Source organism: Carassius carassius, chromosome 38 (assembly GCF_963082965.1).
Source record: "Carassius carassius chromosome 38, fCarCar2.1, whole genome shotgun sequence".
In the NCBI taxonomy this organism is placed as follows: domain Eukaryota; kingdom Metazoa; phylum Chordata; class Actinopteri; order Cypriniformes; family Cyprinidae; genus Carassius; species Carassius carassius.
Genome location: NC_081792.1, coordinates 28,808,900 through 28,833,341, shown reverse-complemented (window position 1 = coordinate 28,833,341; position 24,442 = coordinate 28,808,900). Strand labels below are relative to the sequence as shown.

General features: G+C 36.9%; 2 protein-coding genes across 3 annotated transcripts in view; one reads left to right on the top strand and one right to left on the bottom strand.

The window, feature by feature from the left end:
• The window catches only part of LOC132119127 (mitochondrial import receptor subunit TOM20 homolog B), a 412,651-nt gene that overhangs the window by 299,913 nt on the left and 88,296 nt on the right, over nt 1–24,442 (top strand). The gene's annotated exons all lie outside the window — the stretch shown is intronic.
• LOC132119727 (zinc finger protein GLI2-like) overlaps nt 1–24,442 on the bottom strand; it is an 82,701-nt gene that overhangs the window by 3,007 nt on the left and 55,252 nt on the right. For both annotated transcript variants that reach the window (XM_059529926.1, XM_059529925.1), the window contains exons 5-13: nt 22,392–22,565; nt 16,570–16,771; nt 16,297–16,483; nt 15,383–15,493; nt 10,870–11,004; nt 8,242–8,391; nt 4,217–4,381; nt 1,930–2,211; nt 81–405 (exon numbers count right to left, since the gene is read on the bottom strand). In XM_059529926.1, the coding sequence (XP_059385909.1) occupies nt 81–405; nt 1,930–2,211; nt 4,217–4,381; nt 8,242–8,391; nt 10,870–11,004; nt 15,383–15,493; nt 16,297–16,483; nt 16,570–16,771; nt 22,392–22,565 (1,731 nt within the window). The remainder of the gene's footprint in view (nt 1–80; nt 406–1,929; nt 2,212–4,216; nt 4,382–8,241; nt 8,392–10,869; nt 11,005–15,382; nt 15,494–16,296; nt 16,484–16,569; nt 16,772–22,391; nt 22,566–24,442) is intronic.

Here is a 24,442-nt window from a genome sequence, read left to right as displayed (position 1 = left end):
AAATAAAAACTGGATTTGGGAATGCATCAGCGGTGGACATGTCATCAAGTCACGGTTTTCATTTCCGTTTGTTTACTCACCGGTACTGATGGGTGGCAGCTTGGTGCAGGGGGCAGGAGGAGTTGGGTTTGCCCAGGAGCACGAGTCCCTCACCAGCTTCAGCTTTTCCTGCTTCAGGTGCATGAGTCTGTAAGCAGGGCTAGCGTTCTTCCTAAGATGAAGGCCTAACATTCCTGTGGAGACGGTTGAATCCACAAGGGGCACGTCATCCAGAGCACTCAGATCTCCCATGCTGCCCCCGCTGAGTCCCGTCAGCTCTACTCCACCGTCATGGTGGGAGGCACTGCCAAGTGGTGACGGCTCGCTGCTACATGATGACTGACCACCAGGGCTGGACTGATACATCTGAGGGTGACAGGTGGAAAGTGTGATTACCCAAGAAGCTCAAATGAGAGAATGACCCGAAAGGAACAGAACGCAGACACAGCAACATGCAAACCCACGACCCATACAATTACTTTCCCAAGTGTAAATTGCAAATAATGAGCATACTGAGTCGAGGTTTGGGAAAACACCCTTCCTCAAGACACATCCCATGCCTTTTCCCCCCTTAAGATCTTTTCAAAGCTAGGTTAAGTGCATGACAAATCGTTATTTCCTATGGCAACCTCTTTGTGCATTATGCATGCGGCCTGGCATTAATACACAAAGGGGAAAGCTCTCGACATAAATAAGGCAGGCACGTCTTTGTATTCACGTCATTTGACAGCGGATCTCTTGAATGAAATAAAATGTATTCTGTCCCCACGTGAACAGGGGAGCCGTTCTTGATCACAGCTTGATCACTGACACTATTTGTTCAGGACACAAAAACAGTCCCACTGATATAATATTAATCCACTAATGGCTTTTATCCTTGAGTGGCGGGCGGGAGCGTTAGATCTTTGGATGGTGGGAGGATAGGGCTGGGTTGTTGGGGGGGAAGCCCATGGGAAATTAGAAGCCCTCAATGCACCAACAGATCTCAGGCAATTACACAATGAAGGGGTCCAATTTTTTTGACACAGTGATGAATTCAACGGCCAAATATCTTAGAATGGAGGAGGTGTACTATCATTCCTAAATTTGATTACAACAGCTCTGTGAGTGAGGTTTTTATGATATAACCCAATAGAAAAAAAGAAAAGATTAAACATAAAAAATAGAGAATCATGTATGAAACATGTACCATGCATTCTGTAAAATGGCAGCTGACATATACACAATCATCGAAACTAAAAAATGTGGGTAGAAATCCAGTTCAAATATACTGTCAAATTGGGACTATTTTAAAAATGGACTGGTCATGAATTACCCTCGAAAAACCAATTAGCATCTTGTTGTCTCGTGTCTACACAGTTTTTAAACTTGATAGTTTGAAAAAAGGGAAGATACATTTGCAATTTATGTGCAATTACTTTCATATTAATTTCCTTTACACAAATATATTTTGATGTTGGTCAAAATCCTGTCACTTGCCAACTGCCCAATAAAAATAACATTGGAAACCGACTGATATTAAGACATTAGAACAGGATCTGTGCTCACCTCAATAACTTCTGTCCTTACGGAAAGTGTATGGTAGAGAAACAGGAAAGAGATAACAGGAAGCACATGTAGAGAAAGCGGTTAAAGATAGACAGATATCTGCGGCATGCTTTGTTAGTATGTCTGGATTAGCATAACCTCTAATAGACTAAAATATTTTAATGCATATTTAATCAGCAGTGAATAATATATTTGAGAGTACAGATTACAGGCATGCAAAAAAACAACTCTTGTTATTCAAATTACATACATTTTGTTATGCATCCATAAAGATCAAACACAATAATTTTTTATTTTGAGTCAGTAGAGTTGGTTTTAGGCCTCGTTCACACTAGATCTTACCATAGAGTTCTCAGTTTTTATGGACTTGACCTGCAGATAGTCCTCGACTCCTCTAGTCATGCTGTTGGCTTCGAGTTTCTCCTCCGCCGTCCGGCCTAAAAGTTTGGCTCCTGCTTCGTTCTCTCCATTTTCCTTGGGCGGATGAGGTCGGGATGGCAGGTCGCCGCGTTGTTTCTTGGTGACGTGAGCTTCTGGGCCGTGGACGGTTTTGACGTGTTTCCGGAGCGAGCTGGGATCGGTGTAGCGCTTCGTGCAGCCCGGGATCTTACACACGTAGGGTTTCTGCGGAGATAAATATCACTCGGTTTCACACAGTCAAATGTACGACTTTGAATTAGAGTTTTATCTTTTCCTGTTAAGTCAGATTATCTTCAAATGGATCGGTAGATGAATACACAATTAGAGGAATAAATTACGGCGCGTGCGCTGACATACTGATTGTGTGAATGCTAAGTGTTCGTGATGCATGGCTGTTTACTAATAAAGTTGAGACGAAATGATCTTTCTCCCTCCTTAAGCTCGTGATGGATCAACCAACAACAGAAATGGCGCCATGTTTCATTTTCTATGTGCGGTCTGCAGGTGGTCTGTTTCTCCGTTGGGGACGTGCTTGATTCTCACTAATGTTTTGTGGGTTGCCGTACTCATTAGCTTCACAGCTCATTATTCACATGCACACGTTGCCGGTTAATGGGACAGCGTTGGGCGTCCAGGAGCAATCACTACACACGATGAGGGAATGTGTAAACAAATCTAATTTAAGCCTAAATTTGTTAGCATATGCTGAAAATGGCACATTTACATAGCATTAGGCAGTTAGCAGATCCTTAATGCCACAGTGAAGTAGATTATCTGATCCGTCCTCTGAAGAACGACTAGTGGGGCGACACACGCCCGAAACTCCCTCGTGGATGACATTAACCGATCTAATGGAGTCGACCTACGTCTTCGCTCTAAGTTTATAGGAATAGTTCACCAGAAATTAATATTTTGTCATAAGCTGCTCACCCTCATTGATTGATAGCTCTTTTTTTTTGTTTTTTTTTAAGGTTATGCTCATGGTCACCATCCACTTTCATTGCACGTAAAAGAGCGGCTTAAATGTCACATAATTTGCCAAGATAAAGTCTAGGTCACTTTCACTATTAAAAAATAAGTTATATATATATATATTTATGTATGTATATTAAAAAAATCCTCTAGGACTATAAAAAGGGTTTGCATTTTGATATTATTTTCATGATATACCTACCTAATTATAATTACCACAATAAAATAAATACATAAATAAATAAATAACATAATAAAAAAATCCCATTCTCATTACTGTAATGCAAAACTATTAAAATATGATTTATTAATTTGCTTTATTAAATATTTATACATCATGATATCATTTGTTGTACTGCTGTTTTATTTATTTCAATTAATTATTTAAATAAGAACAATGTATTACAGAGTTCTGATTGGTTGTCCACAGTAAATTATGAAAAAACTAAAAAAGTGAAAAACTAAATGTAAATTATTTTCTATATTTATATTACTTTTTACTTCACAAAATGTAATATTTATTCATCATGGTATCATTTTTTGCATTATTGCTTTATTTATTTTCATTTAACAATTTATGCTTAATTAAATAAAAAATGTATTACAGTATTTTGATTAGCTGTAATACAGTAAATTGAAAAAATCTGAAGAATAAAAAAAAAACAATGCACAAGTATTAAAATAATATTTTCTATATTTATTACATTACACAGACTTATTACATTACTAAACTAAATATTTACACATCATGGTAGCATTTGTTGTACTGCTGTTTTACTAATTTTCAATTAACGAGGTATGCTTACTTAAAAAAATAATTACAGTATAATATGATTTGGCTGTAATATGGTAAATTATATTTTAAAAAATCTGAAGTTAAAAATGAAAATATCAATGCAAAATTAAAATATTATTTTCTTTATTTACATTATTTATTATTTTACTACATTAAATATTTGTTGTTCTGCTGTTCTATTTATTTTCAATTAACAAGTCAACAATTTATGTTTATTAAAGTTAAATAATGTATTACAGTATTTTTTTAGGTTAGTTGTAAAACAACTTTAATATTTGAATATTTAGTAACGTGTATACATACATTTTTTATTTTGGTTTGAAATATGACCTGAATGTGTTCATCTTTGAGTCATGTTTGTATGACAGTAATGTAAGTAGATGAATTGTGTGGATGTTTGTGTTAACGGAGTTGTTAATGGATGAATGTGTGTGTGTTTACCTCGTTGGAGTGTGTGCGGTTCTGGTGTTTGGCTCGGTCCGAGGCGTTGGAGAAGGCCTTGTTGCAGCCCTCGTGCTCACACACATAGGGTTTCTCTCCGGTGTGTGAGCGCAGGTGCGTTTTCAGATTCTCCAGACGAGAATACGCCTTAGAGCAGCCCTCGAACTGAAACACACACACACACAATTTTTTTTTTCCTTAGCTGTAGTTTTTGGACATTTTTAAATTATTATAATTATTATTATTAATTTTAACAGTATAGTTTGTGAACATCTGCATTTTTATTTATGTATTTTGTATTTAAAAAAGATAAAAATGCAAGTTTTCATTGAGTTTTTTGTTTTGCTGTAGTTTGAGGATATTGCATTGTAATTAATATTTATTTATTTTTAGCTGTATTTTTGGGACTTTCTTTTTATTTTATTGTATTTTTGCACACATTAAAAAATGAACAAGAAAAACGTCTCGGTTACGTACGTAACCCTCGTTCCCTGATGGAGGGAACGGAGACGTTATGTCGAACGACATATGGGGTCTCACTTGGGAGGCCAATCATCTCTGAATTTAAGAGAAAACGCCAATGAAAATTGGCTAGTGAATTAACACACCTGAGCCACTCCCCGTGCCAACGGGTATAAATAGGGCGACAGGTGCATCTACTCATTAGGTTTTACGCTGAGGAGCCGAGAACGTGTCCCGGCAACAGCGAACGGTTCAAGGTTGTGGCATGGGGACATAACGTCTCCGTTCCCTCCATCAGGGAACGAGGGTTACGTAAGTAACCGAGACGTTCCCTATCTGTCGGTCACTACGAGTTAGGTCGAACGACATATGGGGTCCTATGGAAAACGCCACAACCTGAACATCGTCACAACCCTGTGGCGCTGCAATTGTCGACAAGCCCTGGCGTGCCACAAAAGCTATGCTTAAGGTCGTAACCTTCCCAAAGCCCCAGCGCAAATTCACTGACCTTGGTACCGAAGGGGCCAAAGGGTGAGTACATCGCTGCTGGAGAAGGCCACGCTGCTGTTCCGCCCACATAAGTTAATGGAAGGGATTTCAACCTTCAGAGAAAGATTGCTTCAAATCTTCCCTATTTGTTCTTTCAGCTGGCAAGACAATGGGGAAGTGAGCCTAGGAAAGGTCGCTACGGAGACCACATCCTACCCGTAGAGAGGAGACATGTGGATATACCGATATGGACTGACCCAGGGGGCAGTACTACATATGGAAGGGGTCTCTGAGGCAGGTCCTACCTTGGAGTAGGGATGGAACGGCTGCCAGAAGAGACTGACAGAACGGGTCTGTCAAGGGAAGACACGGGTTTGCCAAAAGGGAAACCTTACCGTGGAAGAATACACATATGGGATTACCCGTAGGGAACCAAGCCATATGAACACCTAGCCCAGTACAAGGGCTGACCGGAACTCCGGGCATGCTAACGCCAGTACTGGGCCTGGCGACAGACTGCTCCGCCAAGTCCGACTGCCGAGGGTCCTGGAGGAAGGGAAGCTCGACCGGGGTACGCCAACCGGGGGGCCCACTCCGTGTGGAGTGGGCCCTCACCCCCAGGGGGCACGGCTCGCCTTGGGAATGGTAAGCCAAGGCGATGGCATCCACTATCCAGTGGGCCAACCTCTGCTTAGAGACAGCCTTCCCCTTCTGCTGACCTCCAAAGCAGACCAGGAGCTGCTCAGAGCTCCTAAAGCTCTGGGTGCGGTCCACGTATTTGCAAAGCGCTCTTACGGGACACAGCGATGCCAAGGCTGGATCTGCCTCCTCCAGGGGCAGCGCTTGCAGGTTCACCACCTGGTCTAGGAAAGGGAGTGGTGGGAACCTTGGGCACGTATCCAGGCCGGGGTCTCAGGACAACGTGAGAGTAGGCCGGCCCGAACACAAGGCACTCTTCACTTACCGAAAATGCTTGGAGGTCCCCAACCCTCTTGATGGAAGTGAGCGCGATCAGGAGCGCTGTCTTGAGAGACAGGAACTTAAGCACGACTGAATCCAGCGGCTCAAAAGGGACCCCTCTGAAGTCCCGCCAGGACAATAGAGAGGTCCCAGGAGGGAATCAGGGGTGTCCTAGGAGGATGTAACCTTCTGGCACCCCTCAGGAACCTAACGATCAGGTCATGCCTCCCCAGGGACCGGCCGTCCACTGCATCGTGATGGGCTGCAATGGCAGCCACATACACTTTCAGGGTGGAGGGTGACAGCCCACGCTCCAACCTTTATTGCAGGAAAGAAAGCACGACTCTGACCGGGCATCTCCGGGGGTCTTCTCGGTGAGAAGAACACCAATTCGTGAACAGGGGCCGTCCACGACTTCGTCACCTCTTCATGCACCTCCGGGAAGAAAGGCACCGGAGCAGAACAAGGTTGTGAGCCGCGTCCCGCGCCGAGAAACCAATCATCCAGCCGCGAGGGTTCGGGACTGGGCGGTGTATTCACCTCCAGCCCGATACTCACGGCTGCCCGGGCAAGCATGGCCGACAAATCCAAGTCAGATTCGGCAGCAGCGACAACACCCGGGGAGGGCAGCCCCGCCGAATCCTCATCCTCAGAGGTCGATAACCCATCCCCCGATGCAGCGATCGACATCTGATCTTCGGGCGGCGCACCGAAAGACACGCTGGGACCGCCGTGAGACGTCCCAGCAGAATCAATCGGCAGCTGCACGGGACAGGCGCTGCGGGAGGAGTGAGAGGTCTGTGGGGCGTGGACCGGCGGAGAAGCTCTCACTGTAACCCTCAGATCTCGAGCCAGAGAAACCGGGACGGGTGGCGACAGAGGGGTCTGCTGCACTCCCCTTGAGGAGTGAGAGACGCGATCGCAGCGCTGCCATGTTCATACGCCCACAGTAGACGCATGAATCATCCACGAGCGCAGCCTCAGCGTGTTGAACGCCCAGACACTGCAGACAACGCTCGTGACCGTCCACCGAAGACAGGAAACGACCGCATCCAGAATGACACGGACGAAATGGCATCTTGAAAAAGGCGCGAATCGCCCGTGATTTGCTCTTTTAGAAAACTGTCTCTTTTAGCCGAAGCGCCCAGGGGAATCGCCGTCACAGGGACACCGCTGTACCGCGCCGTCGCACCGACCAGGAACAGCTTCTTTAAAACAAAGATGAATGGCTTTGTAGTGACTGCTCTCATCGACTACTCGGCTCCGAAGCAAAAATCTAATGAGTGGATGCACCTGTCGCCCTATTTATACCCGTTGGCACGGGGAGTGGCTCAGGTGTGTTAATCCACTAGCCAATTTTCATTGGCATTTTCTCTTAAATTCAGAGATGATTGGCCTCCCAAGTGAGACCCCATATGTCGTTCGACATAACTCGTAGTGACCGACAGATAGGGAAAGAAGTTTCCTCATCTTTCGTTTGTGGACATCATCATCATCATCATTATTATCTTTATGACTTGTTTACATTTTTTAAAGAATGCAAATGCAAATATTCTTAGCTGTACAATGAGGACATTGTATATATATATATATATATATATATAATATATAAGCCTTAATTTTTGTGACTATTTATTTATTTTAACATTTTGCATACATTTTTAACAACAAAATAGTTTCATTATCTTTAGTTTGGGAACTTTATTATTATTATTATTTGTTAGCATTTTTTTTATTTTTAAATTAGTTTTTTTTTTAAGTATAAAAATGCTAGTTTTCTTATCCGTAGTTGTGGGACATCTTTTTCCTTCAAAAATAACTTTTTTTTTTAAATAAAAAGCTGTAAATTTGGGTCATTTGCATTATATATATATATTTTTATTATTATTTTGAATACATTTTTAAAGTATAAAAATATTCTGATGTATCTGTAGTTGAGGGACAACTGCATTTTACATTTTTGAAAAACATTTTTTAAGGTAAGAAGAATGCAATTTTTCTTAGCTGTTGTTTGGACATTTACTTTTTTGAAATGTAATTTTGCATGTTTTCTTTTATGGTTAGGTCCCTGATGCAGACAGCTAGTTCGCTGCAGGTGTGTGTGACGGACTCACAGTGCACTTGTGTGGTTTCTCTCCAGTGTGTCTGCGCATGTGAACCACCAGCATGTACTGCGCTTTAAAGGGCTTCTGCTCGCGTGAACACTCCTCCCAGCGGCACACGAACTCCTTCTTCTCTCCGTGGATGTGTTCGTTATTGATGTGCTGCGAACACACAAACACAATAGCTCACTTTCACTCTGTCTCAGATGTCTTTTCTCCCTTTGTAATGTCAGGATTGTGTTTAAGGTCTATTTCGCCGAGCCGTTTTCACGTGTCGTGCTAAAAAACTGCACAATTGGCGTCATTTGGATGCAAGTCTTGAGAAAATACAGCAATTTGAGCTTCTTAGGAGCCCATTGGCCAGTTGAAGAAACAATGCTATCCATCACAAGCGTCTGGGTTCTCTACATCTGAAAGACGGGATTAAGAAAATGTGATGGTGTGTGATTGTGTTTTTAAAAGTGTCTCTGGTGACGGATGAGAAACCTCAGATCTAGGAGAGACGCAAGTTTGCAATTTCCAACAAACACAAACTGCTTTTAAGGGATTCCTGGAAATGTGCACAAAGCACCATCAGAAAGAATCTGTTCACTTGAGAAAGTCTGGATGTGATTTATTAGATCAAGTCCCTGTATCTGTGCATCTCAAAGGCTGCACGGTATATATATATATATAATAAATATCTTTATATTTATTTACATAAAAATCTCTTTTTTAAAAGAATAATTTATACTTTTTGTACAATAATCATTTTATTATTATTATTTTTCAACTTTAATAATCTTAAATTTTTTTTTATTAAATCTGTACTGTGTTCAGAGTCACTTAAAATAAATAGTTCTAAAAAAATATATATTTATAATATTATTTTATATACTGTATAAATTATATTTTTTATATATAATATTAATTATAATATTAGAATTATCATAACAACTTAAATAACTTTAATAATATTTAATATATATAATAATATAATTATTTTATGTACTATATATAACTATATATTCTATAATAATATTATAATATGGTTTATATATATATATATATATATATATATATATATATATATATATATATATATATATATATATATATTTATATATATATATATATATTTAAATATTATGCTAATATTTTGCTATTATGCTATGCTTAACAAACATAACACAATTATTTATATGACTTCTTTGAAGTTTGCTAATAAAGTTTTAATTTGGCCAGAGGAATTTGTCCGGTGTGTGTTCACGACTGACTGCTCTCTGTGAGGGTTAGATGTGCTTTCCTGAGACAGGCTTGATCTATCCCAGCATGCACTTGTTCCTGTGGTGTTTCTGTTGCATTCCAGCCGATCAGTGAAGCAGAAAGAGAGACGGAGAGAAAGAGGTGTCCGTTCCACTGAAGCATTCACTCTCACTGTCTGTTCAGTCACTAGATCACACACTCGTCATCGTCCGTTTACACAACTGATACACACTTATAACGGCTGTTACAAAGAGCAACACAGCGCCTGTGTGTGTGTGAGTGTGTGCGTGTGTGTGTGTGTGTGTTATCAGTGATCCTGAGCAGTTCAGTGTTATATGACATGATGGAAAGATGTAGCCATGATGATGCTCTTTGTGGAGGGTGTGTGTGTGTGGATTGTTTCCAGCTCCTGAATGAGTCTTATGAATATTGAATATACAGAAAAAAAATATATTATTATATATAAACTTCAGATTTGTTATTATAAGTACTATTATATATTAATTATATAAACTATATATAATACTTAAAAATCCCAATTCTGGCTTTACATCAACTGCTAACATTGAAATTTTGGTTGGAAATGAAAATCCAGCATTAACTTTTAGTATTTGAAAAAATTTTTTTTTACATTATTATATATAAAATTTGGATTTTTACCAGTATTTAAAAAAAATCTAAATATTATATAATAATGATATGATAAATAATGATAATATATATATATATTTATATAATAGTTAATATTATATATTAATTTTATAAATTATAAAACATACACACACACACAATTATTTCTTAATCTAAATCAGGCTTCTTAATGAAAATCAGGCTGAAATTAACCTTAAGTATTAAAAAAATTTAAACAGTAAATTTAGAGTAATTTAACTCTTTATTTCCCATATTTTCCCATATTTATTTTCTTCTTAAGCTGCTCAGTTCCAGATGGACAATTCAGATCATCTGCTGAGACAGATTTACGCTGTGCCCTTTGGGTCACAGGTCAAGAGGTCAGAGGTCAGTGACACCTTGTGCCACTCAGCTGCCACGGCCAAAACTGACTCGGTAAATTTAGGTAAAAAGACAGGACACCTGTGGACCACATGGTACACAAAAACAATGAGAATTTTCTCATAATGCCAAGCTCTAATCTGATTGGTCGGTTCCTCATTATAAATGCAGGAGAGGCGGTTCTTCTTGTCAAAGTGGGCGGTCCTTAGACAGAATAAGTTGGAAAAAACGGAGGTGTTTAGAATCTAATAAATCTTGAATCTGAAGGTATTTAGTGCTGACTTGACTCTGTTCCAACTGAGCACAGCTCTGAAACGTTCACCTGTGTCTGCTGTGTGTCACAATATCCCATAACCGCCCTCACACACACACACACACACTTACATGCACCAGCTGTTCCTGCGTGTCGTACTCTTTGCTGCAGCCCTCCCAGTGGCAGTTGGTCTCGTACACCACCTCAGCCTCCTGTTTGCAGTCGTCCAAGTCTTCCTTCAGGTCCACTGCGCCGCCCAGATGGTCCTGAGGGGGAACCGCAGAGTTACAGCATAAACGCTCTTTAGCGGACCGCTTTGTTAGCAAGAGAAAATGGGTCTCATGTGGTATTAATTGCGTAAATTATTTGTAACTGGATTATTACACAAGAGCTCTTCCGATGACAAATTTCCACCTATTGTTAATGAATTTGGAGTATTCTAAATAAGTTAGTTAATTTGCATAAAACATCTACGTATAAAGACTATCCTATCCAGCCTTTCTTTTCTTACTCTTTTAAATATATTCAACATTCAGTGTCTATGAATAAAATTTAATCTTAACTAATTTACAATAAAACCCAAAGTATGTGATTTTTTTTTGTGTGTGGTTTGTTTTCCTATGTTTTTGTACATTTATAATAATTTTTAGTTGAAAATTATTAGTGAATCATATGTTTGTGAAAACAGACTTCACGACCCAGTGTTTGAGAAGTACAGCACATGAGAATGTTTTGATTCGTCAATGCCTGTGTCATATTTTTTTGAACAGTTTACATAATATTTAAGCCAATCTACGCAAATCAAGTCCCAAATAAGGAGCCAAAGCTAGTATTATATATTGGCAAACCACCCACAGACTAAAATGCTGGTATTGGACATTAATATAACATCAGACAGAAGTTCAACACCAACAATGGATAGATGTTAAACTTTGGATGAAAAGTGTTGGTTTGTTGGTTTGAAGTTTCCGCCAACATTGGATAGATTTTGAATTTTGGTTGTAAAATCGTTCTGATGTTAAAACCCAGAGCTGACATGACGTCATCCTACAATATCGGAGAGACATTGAATTCTGGTTAGAAACGAAAATCTTTTTGATGTGAAAACCCTTGACTCAATCTCAACGTCCAACATAGGACAGACATTGAATTTTGGTTGGAAAAGAAAATAAGGTTGACGTAAAAAATAAACACTGGTTTGATGTCAACCACCAACATTGGCTTTATGTTAACATTGAACACAAGTTACATTTTGGGTGGAAATGAAAATCAGGTGGATGTCAAAATTTAGTATTGGTTTGACGTCAAAACCTAGTGTTGGCCAAACCCTAACCCTTACCCTAACCCAACTTCCACCATTAAACAGATGTAGAATTTTGTTTGTAAAAAATCGAATTGATGTTAAAACCCAGAGCTGAACAATGAACACTATTGTGAAATGAAAATGAAAGTTACATATTGGTTGGAATTGGAAATCAGCAGCTCCAACAGCAGACAGACGTTAAATTTAAGATTGAAAGGTTGGTTTGTTGGATTGAAGTTTCCTCCAACATTGGATATATGTTGAATTTTTTTTGGAAAAAAAATCGGTTTGATGTTAAAACCCACAGTTGACTTGACGTCAATTTTAAACAGCACAGACAATTTTGGATGGAAATAAAAACTTCCAACTTTGGGTTGACATCAAACCCAGTGTTGGCCAAACCTTAACCCAACTTCCAACATTAAACAGATTTAGAATTTTGGTTGTACATTTACATTTATACATTTGTTGTAAATATCAGATTGGTGTCAAAACCAAAAGCTGAACGTTGAACAATGTTGTGAAATGAAAATGTAAGTTACATTTTAATACAGTTCTAGGGAAGTCATGGCCTAGTGGTTAGAGAGTTTGACTCCTAACCCTAGTGTTGTGGGTTTGAGTCTCGGGCCGGCAATATCATGACTTAGGTGCCCTTGAGCAAGGCACAGAACCACAACTGCTCCCCGGCGCCACAGCATAAATGGCTGCCCACTGCTCCCAGTGTGTGTTCATGGTGTGTGTGTGTTCACTGCTGTGTGTGCACTTTGGATGGATTAAATGCAGAGCACAAATTCTGAGTATGTATGTCACGTCACTTTCACTGGAAATGAAAATCGGGTTGACATCAAAATGTAGTATTGGTTTGATGTTACCTCAAACAGCAGACAGACGTTAAATTTAAGATTGAAAGGTTGGTTTGTTGGATTTAGGTTTCCTCCAACATTGGACATATGTTGAATTTTGTTTGGAAACAAAAATGAGTTTAATGTCAAAACCCACAACTGGCTTGACGTCAAGACAGACAATTTTGGTTGGAAATAAAAACCTCCAACTTTGGGTTGACGCCAAAACCTAGTGTTGAATTGACATCAATCTCCAACACAGGCTTTACGTTAATTTCTAACATTGAACACGTAAAATTTTGGTTGGAAATTAAAATCAGTTTGATGTCAAAATCCAATGTTGACGTCGACCTCCAAAATTGGACAGATATTTTGGTTGGAAGTGAAAATTAGGTTGACATCAAAACCCAGTGTCACCCCAACCCTTACCCAACTTCCAACATTGAGCTGATGTTGAATTTTGATTGTTGGTTGGAAATGAAAATCGGGTTAACGTCAAAATGTAGTATTCGTTTCATGATCGAAAAATGGACAGACGTTTAATTTTGGATGGAATCTGTTGGTTTGAAGTTTCCAACAACACTGAACACAAGTTATATTTTGGTTGGAAATGAAAATCGGGTTGATGTCAAAATGCAGCATTGGTTTAACATTACTTCCAACAGTGGACAGACGTTGAATTCTGGTTGGAAATGAAAATAGTTTTGACGTCAAAAGGCAACATTGGCTTGACGCCAAGCTCCGACAGTGGACAGATGTGAAATTTTGTTTGCCATTGAAAATCGTGTTGACATTGAAACCCAACGTTGACTTGACGTCAAAAATTGTTGAATTTTGCTTACAAAATACCATGACTTAACCCAACAATATATCAATGTCAGCTGTCGTCACTCTTAAAGTGAAACTATTTTCAATCAGTGTCCTTAGATGTTAGCTGCCAATGAACAGACAAACGGCGTGGGATACGTGCCGTTGTTCTCTATATCAGCACTCCCTGAACACTATTATATTATTTACTTAGCCAGAATCGTAGTAGGAAGACGAAACATAAATTGTGCGCTTGTAGGGACACGTGTGTGGTGTTAAGAGTGATCGGACCGCTGCACTGCTGTGGGTACAGTGCAACACACACACACGGTATGCTGACTACAGCATGTTTATCTCTGCCCCGTGAGCTATCTTCATCAATTCTGTTGGCCCCAAGACGACGCCAGCCGCCTTATTCCCCATGCATCAAGCACAAGCCAGCCTCACCGGCAAGAGCAGCCACAGATTTGTCAAAAGATGAGCCGCGCAAGAGAAGGAGAAAGAGAGGGGGAAAAAACTCTCAGGTGACAATAACGGCCAGCCAATATTTCATTAAAATGAAGTGCTCTGGCACAGTTTACACGGCCGCGAGAGAAACGCAGTGAGCGAGCGAGTCAGCACGTGTAAAGCTCTTATCAGCTGGAGTTTTTCTTGCGCTGTGCATGTGAAGAAGGGGGTCAGGGGACGCCGGCGGCTCCCGGGGGCCTCCTGGCCCGTCATTGATCAGTACAGAGTGTTTCAAAGGGTTGTTTTCTGGAATAACAGGACACTTGGGCCATTCGCCGCCTGTTGTTTATTTAAGCTTTCCTTCTTCCAGTACATAATCTAAAGAGCTGCCTACTAAGACAGAATTTTAAGGGATCAAGGATGATTTCAAGCCAGATTCATATTCAAGTGTATCTCACAGAGAAAGCATTCCCAGAATGCACTGCTACAACCTTAGAAAAAAGCCTAATATGTAGTCAATAGATGCTGATTGCCAATAAAAGAAATGCAAATAATAGTTTAATAAATCTAATTAAAATGTAAATTAACATTAATAACATATTAAATTATTTTAAAATACAACACACAAACATTAATGGTTTCATATTTTTATATTAATATAAAAAAATATTAAATTATTTTAAAATACACTGCACACACAAATATTGATGTTTCAATATTTTTGCATTAATATAAAATACATTTAATTATTTTAACATTACATATTAATCTAATAAAGTATATTTAATTAGAATATTCACTGTATAATTATAAATATTATTATATTAATATACTAATTCAATACATCCCACTTTAATATTAACATTACAGTGCAATATAAATAGTAAATCTGCAGTGAATATTAATATAAAATTAATTAATATATATATAATAAAATTGTTAAATCTAATTAAAATTTATTTTATTATAATTTATGTGAAAATTATTTTTAAATACTACATCAGTGCACACACAAACATAAAAATAGACATAATTTATAATTACATTAACTTATTTATTAATATTATATATAAGATAATCCATTCTAATTTATATTAATACCATAATACAATATTAATAAATTAACATAATTCGAATGTAATGTTATTCAATATTTGTGTGTGGATCTTGAGTCTCCTTTTCGTTTGTTGACTTCTATGATATGATGGAGAATTCAGCTCACTAGGTTTTGTATTAGTTTCTTACCGGAGAGCAAGGCGACACAGGTCGCGGCCCGTCCAACTCTCTCTTGACCTTTGACCTCTTGTTGTTCAGTGGGTTTACCGTGCTGCTGACTGCAGAGTCACCATTTGTGTTCTAAAGAAGGAGGGAAGGAGAGAAAGAAAAGCATAATAATTTATGGTAAAATTATTATTATTATAAATAATAACTGTATAATACCTTTCATAGATAAATTACTTTTTAGTTACAAAAGGTGCTTATAATACTAATCAATTATTATTATTAGCACTATAAATATAATATTATGATAACATATAATAACTATTTATTGTAGAATATTTTATTAGAATTATTATAACTATAAATATATAATATCGGAATATAAAAAATAAATGTTATAAAATAATATGCATTATATAGTATAGATTTTTTAGTCTTATTATTTGCATAGCACTTTTTATACATAAATAATTAATGCATGCTATACAAATAATAATAATATTTTTTATATTGTCATTATTAGTATTTATTTTAATAGCACCTTTCATACATAAAATATAATCATATTATTTATAATATTTTAATTAATATTATAATAAAACAAATATGTATTTATTTATTGCCACTACTACTAATATTATTTGCACAGCACCTTTTATTAAATTAAATTAATGCATTTAGCAGAAGCTTTTATCAAAAGCGATTTACAGTACATTCATGCTAACATTTTTAACCTAACATGTGTTCCCTGGGAATCGAACCCACAACCTTGCGCTGCTAACGCAAATGCTCTACCACTTGAACTATGCAAATCTTATTACTATCATTATTTATTTATTTAGCACAGCACATTTCATACATAAAATAATAAGGCATTCTGAGAAACTAAAAGGAGGCTGATGAGTGGGAATGTGGCGGTTGTTAGTTGTGTGTGGTACCCTGGTCTCAGTGTCGTTGGAGGCGGGCGTCTGCAGCGAGGAGAGGCTCAGCGGGGGTCTGCTGGAGAACATGGGAGACGGCTGGAGGATCGGGGGCGTGTGTCCGAACGCACTGAGGCCTCTCTGCTGAGACAACAGCTGCTGATACGCCACCGGATTAATGGAGTGTGGGAACGGGAACGACGGACTGCAACACAACAGCAGAGATGGAAACGTGCTGTACGTGACGAAAAAAACACATGATGGACACTAACATTCAAATCCAGTCGGTACCTGATGCCTCCGACGGACAGGTGTCCATAAGAGCTGCTGGCGGCCGAGCTGGAGCGAGAGTTGTTGATGTAGGCCACCAGAGAGTTGGGTGAGGTGCGGATCATGGTCTGCAGGTCGATGCTGGCGTCTGAGAGCGGAGAGATGGACAGAGCTCGCTTCCGACTCAAGCGTGGCGTCACACGAGGGCTGGGAAACCGTGACACTGTCGGGACATCAAATCAAAATCGATTACACTTGCTTAATACATTTTTATCATGCAATTCATCATTGACAGTTGCCAGGGAATTTATAATCGAAATCTAGTCAATATCAATTAATCAATAAAAACGATCAAAATATTACCTTGAATAAAAAGTTATAATATTATTAAAATTGTACAATACAATTATTATACAAATAAAAATGCCCCTACAGTTTTGTACTACTAGGTTAATATTGTATATCTAATCATTGTAATCTAATATTATTTAAAAAATAAAAACGTTAAAACATATTCATTTAAAATATTATTTTAAAAATAAAAGAATATTTACAAATAAAAAAGGTATTGAATTCTAAAAAAAAAATAATATTTGGGAATATTGTGTGTGAAAAGAATTACTACCTTAATAAATCTTAATTGTACAATTGATCAATGCAAATTATACTGGATTTGAAATCCAGACAATTCCAATCTATCAATAAAAAAAATATATATATTAAATATATATATATATATATATATATTACTTTCTTAATACATATTTATACTGCAATTCATTGATGTAAATTTTTCCAAATATGTTTATCCCAAATCTATCAGGATTTTAAACTCAATCAATAATTCTGCTCCATTGATAATGGATTCAATCTGCCAAACTGCTAACATGAACACCAGTTTACCATCCGATCAGGTGATCAATACTTCTGTTGGATTCTCTTTTTCTCACTCAGGAGAATCTCAGCGTGTCATTTCCAGTTTCACCCAACGCTAAGCTATTTTAGGAACCATGTGTGTGTGTGTGTGTGTGTGTGTGTGTGGAGCACGACTGCATGATCGATGTTCTCACACACGCTCTGTGACTCATGGCTCCGCAGGAAAGAGCCGGACCTCATCAATAAGAGCTCAAGACTGATTCCTGGCCATGGAAAACAAAATATACTGTACACAGATAGTGAAGATGTCATAACAAACGTTGTGAAAAAATAAAAAATAAATCAAACAAAAAAAGCATCAATCTTGGGATGAAATCTTTTTCCTCATGTATCATTGCATTTTCTTGTGTCTGTACAATAACTTTACAATAAAATATATTAATGCATGATTAATTAATAGATAAAAAGAAGATGACAATACAATTAGATATTATATTTAAATATAAATATTTATTACAAATATTTAAATAATATTTTACAACATTTGAAATGTAAAATATATTTTAAATAAAAGATTATTTAAATATTTTAAATAAAATATTTGTAAATATATTTAAAAAGAATAAAAATATTATATATCTTTTTTTAAATAAAATAGTATTTTTCCACGAACAACTTACAACTAAAATATTTTGTACTAAAAATGTTTATAAATAAAATGTTTTTCATAAAAAATTCTCTATAATCATTTATGTTTTTAGTTGGATATTGTGCATAAAAAATAAAGTTAAGATGAATTAAATTGAAACTGAGTTTAAAGTGACTCGCTGTGTTCAAGGCCGAATGGGATTAGTGAAAAAACAAACCGGTTAGGTGAACTGTCTTAATCGTCTCCATCTCGAACTCAGCATGACCTCATTTTGATTTGATTTGGGATAATTAATCCTTCCCAATAAATTACTGTAATTACCCAGATAACAATCAAACTATTGCAGACTTGACTTTGTTTAATGAGGGTAATTTAAAGAACCGATTCTGGCACAAAAAGGAATGTGTGTGAATAATAAGTGCGTGTTTGCTTGTCTACGACTCAAGATTGTCTTGGTTACATCAACTGGGATTCGAAACCCTTTCTGAGAGATACAGTTTTCATCAATTGTCGGCGCGGTTAAACCAGACGTCTGATTATTCAGGTAGCCAGCTTGATAACTTGTGTACAGGATGTTTCAGATTCATCTGTTTGCTATTTCAGTGGAGAATTACTGAGACAACTGCAGTGAACTCAACAGGTGCAAAGCATTACACTCGGGGAGTGTGTGTGCGTGTGTGTGTGTGTGTGTGATTTGAGGTCATATACAGAGACTCTGGCAACCGGACATCCATAATGATTTCATCACGTGCTGTGCCAACACAAGCAGGATTACACAAATCATTTCTTTGTGTGTGCGTGGACTGGTTCCCCACAGACCGCAGTGCTAATAAATAATCCCTCAGCTTTGTTGCCGTGAGGGTCATTACTCTTAGCATGAGCTAATGGTTTGCTGTCATGTTCAGGCAATGGTCGGAGCTCCTAACACATCTTTAGCGCTAAGAGCCGCCTCAGGACCCAAATCCACAGAGAACGGATGCTAAAAATACAAAAGACCAAGAAAAGCAAACAAAAAACTCACAACGTCAATGTCTTATTGGAGCCTTTTGGAGCTACTGATCTGTGACTGAATGGGAATTTGTCTTAATGGCTGAACGTATCGAGAGCGCTCGGCGATGGCAGTGACATTTGTCTCTGTTATACCATCACCTCAGTGGAAATGAATTTATTAACATGATCTCGTCACCCCATAGAGGACAGATCTGCTTTCATATACATACTACACACATTTGAGAATGTAGGAACCCAAAGAATTCCGTTTCGATGCCATGCACCTGACGTTCGCATTTAGCTACATTCATGGGAACAAATGCGAGTTTTTGGAGGTGACATTGTCCAAACTTCACAAAATTTGGCACACATGCAAACTATGACAATGTGAGACCGCACACCAAATTTGAGCAATTTCCACCAATAGATGGCGCTATAACTGAAAATAAATCACAAAATAGTAACCGCGATCTTTTTATAATTGTCAATTGTGGTACTGCCCTCCATTTTAAAATCTTTGGACCAAATGGTTGCTGCTTGCTGCAATATTTTTGATGCTTACAGTAACTTTGGTTTATTTAGTATTTATACAGTTATTGCACCTTTGGGTATTTTGAGTTAATCATGACTAAATGGCACACAACTATGGAAAATGGGTGCTTTTAAATTTAGAAGTAGCTTTTACAAACTTCTAACTTGCCATTCTTAACTTAAATTTCTCTTTTTTTCTCTTTCCCAGAGGATAGAACTGCTTTCAGATACATATTGCACACATCTGAGTTTGTTGTAAGCCATATAATTGCGTTTAAATACCACACACCAAGTGTTTGCATTTAGCTAAATTCATATGAACAAATTCAAGTTTTAGGAAGTGATTATGTCCAAATTTCACAAAATTTGGCATACATGCACACCAGGACAATCTGAGATTGCATGCCAAATTTGAGCAATTTCCACCAATGTTTAGCGCTATAACTGAAAAAAAGAAACTCTCAATACTGTAGCTATAATCAAGTTTAACCCAAGATTTAGCACAAAAACAACTGCATCCATAACATCCACAGCACTTCATGCTGAATTTTGCCTACTGTGCTATTGTTCTTCACTTTCCTAATCTGTGGATCTAATGATGACTAATAATTGCAATATGTTTGATTCTCTGGCTGGTCCATTGTTTATACAGTTAGTGTACCTTTGGGTAGTTTGGGATTATTGTGACTAAATGCCATATAACCATTGAAAATGAGCTGTTTTAAACTCCAAAGTTACCTTTACAACCGTCTAACTGGCTTTGCTTGACTTATCATATTTCTCATTCTGTTTCCAGACACATTCAACCATCAGCATTCAAACACATCTGTGTAAAAGATTTCGGGAAGCATCAGCGGCTCCGGACAGGACGCAGATCAAAGCCAGACGTAGTTAGCTCAACTAAATGAGCTATTCATTCATGTTGCTTCAGCAAAGCCCAAGATCTGCGTGCACACACGCCTGGACGTCATGCTGAAGAGCGAGAGCAGGCCGAGAGTGTTTGTTTTTCAGCTCTGATTGTTTGAATGAGACAAATGTTTGTTCTATAGAGAGCAGAAGACATACTCTGTATAACCATGTGTTTGTTTGAAATAACACCTCTGTCTCTCTGTGGAATATTACTCACAGCGGCTCGTCATGGTATTTTTACTCTGACTGATTCATAGAACAGCAAAGAACGGTGATAAACACAGAAGAGACCATTAAATAAACACAACATAATCCACCTGGTAATACTGTGATGCTTCAGTAACTCTGATTCAGATGCAGAGAAATTCCAAAAGCAATGAATCAATGATTATGATAGCTTGACAAATCTTCTTTTGAATACCTCTGACTTACCAGACGTGAAGTGATGAGTAATCTGTCAGTTCACACTGAACATGACACGGCATAATTACAGCCAGTCAGAACATATTTGATGATTAATGTTTAATAAGGAGCCAGATTTTGGACCAACGAAATGTCGCAGGGTGGAGCTATCCAGGGAAATGTGCATAAATAGAAATCAAGCAATCAACTAAATGCCCTGTCACTTATTACTTGATTCGTTAAGGAAAAATACTCAGTTTATTTTGATGAACTTTTATTCCCACATTCATCATCTTGAACTCTACACCTTGTTTTACTAAACGAATAGTTGTGAATAATGAGAGCCGCTCTACTATTTTTCCACGGGAATCTGTTTGTCCTAACCCGGGTTTTTATAGTTAACTAAAACCATAAAAAATTGTCACTTGAAACTAACTAAAATCCAAAAACAATATTTTAGCTAGTTGTCAAAGCAATATTTCTTATTCTCCTTTAGTTTAACTTAATGGAACTAAAATAACAAAAAGTTAAACTGAAATAAAAACTATAGACATATATTGTTCATAGTAAATGAATTGAAAACACACAATAAAATTAATAAAACTTAAAATTTAAAATAAAAACAAAACATAAAAATAAAAATGAATCCAGAATATCAATAAAGAAATAAAATTAATAAAAACTATATAGATATATTTAAAAAATGACAAAACATAACAAAATCATTAAAACGAACTAAAAATAAATAAACAGAAAATAAAAAAATAAAAACAATTCAGAATATTATTAAAAACTATAAATGTACTATTACTAGAAGTAATTCTATTCAAGCTTAAGAAATAAAAAAACTCAAACAACTAATACTGAAATAAAATGAATAAAAACTAAATAGATACATTTAAAAAACCTATAAAATTACAAAACACAACAAAATCGTTAAAACTTTAACAAAAACTAAAATGAAAACAGAAAATATAAAAATAAAAACTAATTCTAAATATGAATAAAAACGCTAACAGTACTAGTTCTATTTTTACTTTTATTTAAGCTTAAAAATAAAATAACTAAAACTAAAATTGATATAAAAATGAATAAAAACTATTAAAAAATAAAATAAAATCTCAACAAAATTACTAAAACTTAACCTAAATTAAGATGAAAACCGAAAATTTCAAAACGAATTCTGAATATTACAAATATCTCAATGATATTAAAACAACAACAAACTTCCTCTTTTAAGGTGATTCAGGAACCACTAAATGACTTCGAGAGGAGAAATCACACGTGTGGAGCGTCCCGGGCAACATTTCTTTATTTTACTGTCAGCTGGTGTAAGAATCTGAGACAAATCCGTGTTTAAAAAGCCCTCTGAAGCCAGACAGAACTACTGTCCTGGAAACAAACATGGCTTCTCTTAGCACAACAAATATCATGCATTTCAACAGTTCTGCAGACAAACTCCTGTCTGTGTGTCTCTGGGACTCACCGTCCACCGGAGTGAAGTATTCGGGCAGGTGAGCGGCTCCGGCCCCCTGCATCAGCAGCTCTCCGTACGGGGTCCTGTGGCCCGTCATCAGGTGATAATAGTCTGCAGGGGTCGCACCGGGAGGCGGAGGGGGCAAACCGAACAAACCTCGCTCCTTCAGGTGCTCGTGAGCCACTGAGAGAGAGAAGAGAGAGTCAACGAGCCATATTCACTCAACAGGACTAAATCTTCAGGATAATCATAAACTATGAGCTCATTAACATATGACCCGCCCACATTTGGATTTAGAAACTGACGAAAACAGTGTATGTAGAGCAGTATTATTTTAGTATTATGTATATACCATTATAATATTATATTCTATTATAGTATTCTTTTTTTATATATTTTGAATTTGCTTTTATTTTTATATTTTCATTTTTTATTTTCATTTTTGTTTAAGTTTTAATTTTATTATGCGCTTTTGTTATTTTTATTTGTGTTTAACTTGTTTTAATAATTAATATTAATATTAGTTAATTAATATTAATTAATATTAGCTTTAATTTTTAGGTTTTAGTCATTTTTGTATTTTATTTAGTATTTTTTTTTTTTTGTAGTTAGTATTTTAGTATTTTTCTTATATATTTATTTAGTTATTTTAGTCTAAAACTGATTAACCTAACTTAATGTACTAAAATAATTAAAACTAAAATTAAAATAAAAATAATAGAAATATATAAATATTTTTTTAAAACGAAATTAAAAGTAAAAAAAAAATGCTTAAACTTACTAAAACTTAAATAGAAAATATATAAATAAAAATGAATTTAAAATATTTATGAAAAAAATGTATAATAATAAAAAACTAATTAATAAAATATAAAAATATCTCCAGCACCTCTTTTAGTTGTAATTTTTAGTACAAAAAAAAAAAAGAAAAATAGCAACGTTGTACTACCTGAAAAAAAAAACGATTTCAATTAACAAAAACAATTTTTTTTATAGTTTTAGTTAAGAACGCTGATGCAGGGTCAGCAAATCAAAGCAGACATCATTTGCATATAATAACATAGTCTTAAAGGTGCAGTAAAAAAAATATCCTGCTATATATATAGTGGAAAATGATCATTAAAAAGTAAATTATGACTTTTTTTGGAACAAGAAACAATAACTAGCATTATAAGTGAAGTTTTACAGACGAGTGGTCAAGGGACCTACAGTAAAACATGTTGACATCTGCATCTACTAAACATCTTATAAAAGTGTCAGCAGCAATCAGAGACAGAGTTTAACAAGTTTAATGCTGAAGCGGTTCGGCTCAAGAACAGATTACAAGCATTACGACAGAAACACGTTCCATGTAAGCATGCAATGCACTGTTAGTGTGCAATATAACGCCTTATGAGCATCACCCAGAATGCACTGGGCACAAAACTCTGAAAAATAAATAACTCTGCATGCCAAAGAACACAACCAACAAGCGTCCCGGATTCTCTTCCAAAGCCTTTCATTTCTATGTATTCTGACTTAAAAAACAAATACGCTTTTAACGCAGAAGCCAGTGCTGAAAGCGGGTCTGAATCGGGCTGAAAGCGGGTCAGATGAGTCTGGAAAGTGTTCAAGGTCTACCCACAGGCACTCGCTCGGGCTCAAATAGCCCCATTTCTCTTTCTCGTGGCTCTTTTACGTCTTTATCGCTGTCGGGATCTCCTGCGCGCTGCTTATTTAAGTTTAAAGGTGCAAACACATTACGGCTGACAGACTGTGAAGCGTGATTTATATGTCACTCGGTCGGCTCGCCAGAGGCATGTAATTGTGTTTCAGCTCTGAGGAGAGGCCTGTCGTCGGCTTCGGGATGGATTTCGGGAATTCTGCTTAGTATTTGTTTCCAGAGCGTCCCTCGAAGGGCAAATCGCAGGACGGGGAAGTTTCACATGTTTGACAATTCACGGCGATGTGGCCAAACCCGAATATACACACGTCACACATAATCGAAACAAAACAGAGGCATTCAAAATAACAATCATTAAAAGTGAAGTTTTGAAATGTGCAAACCCTCTGCTGAGGCT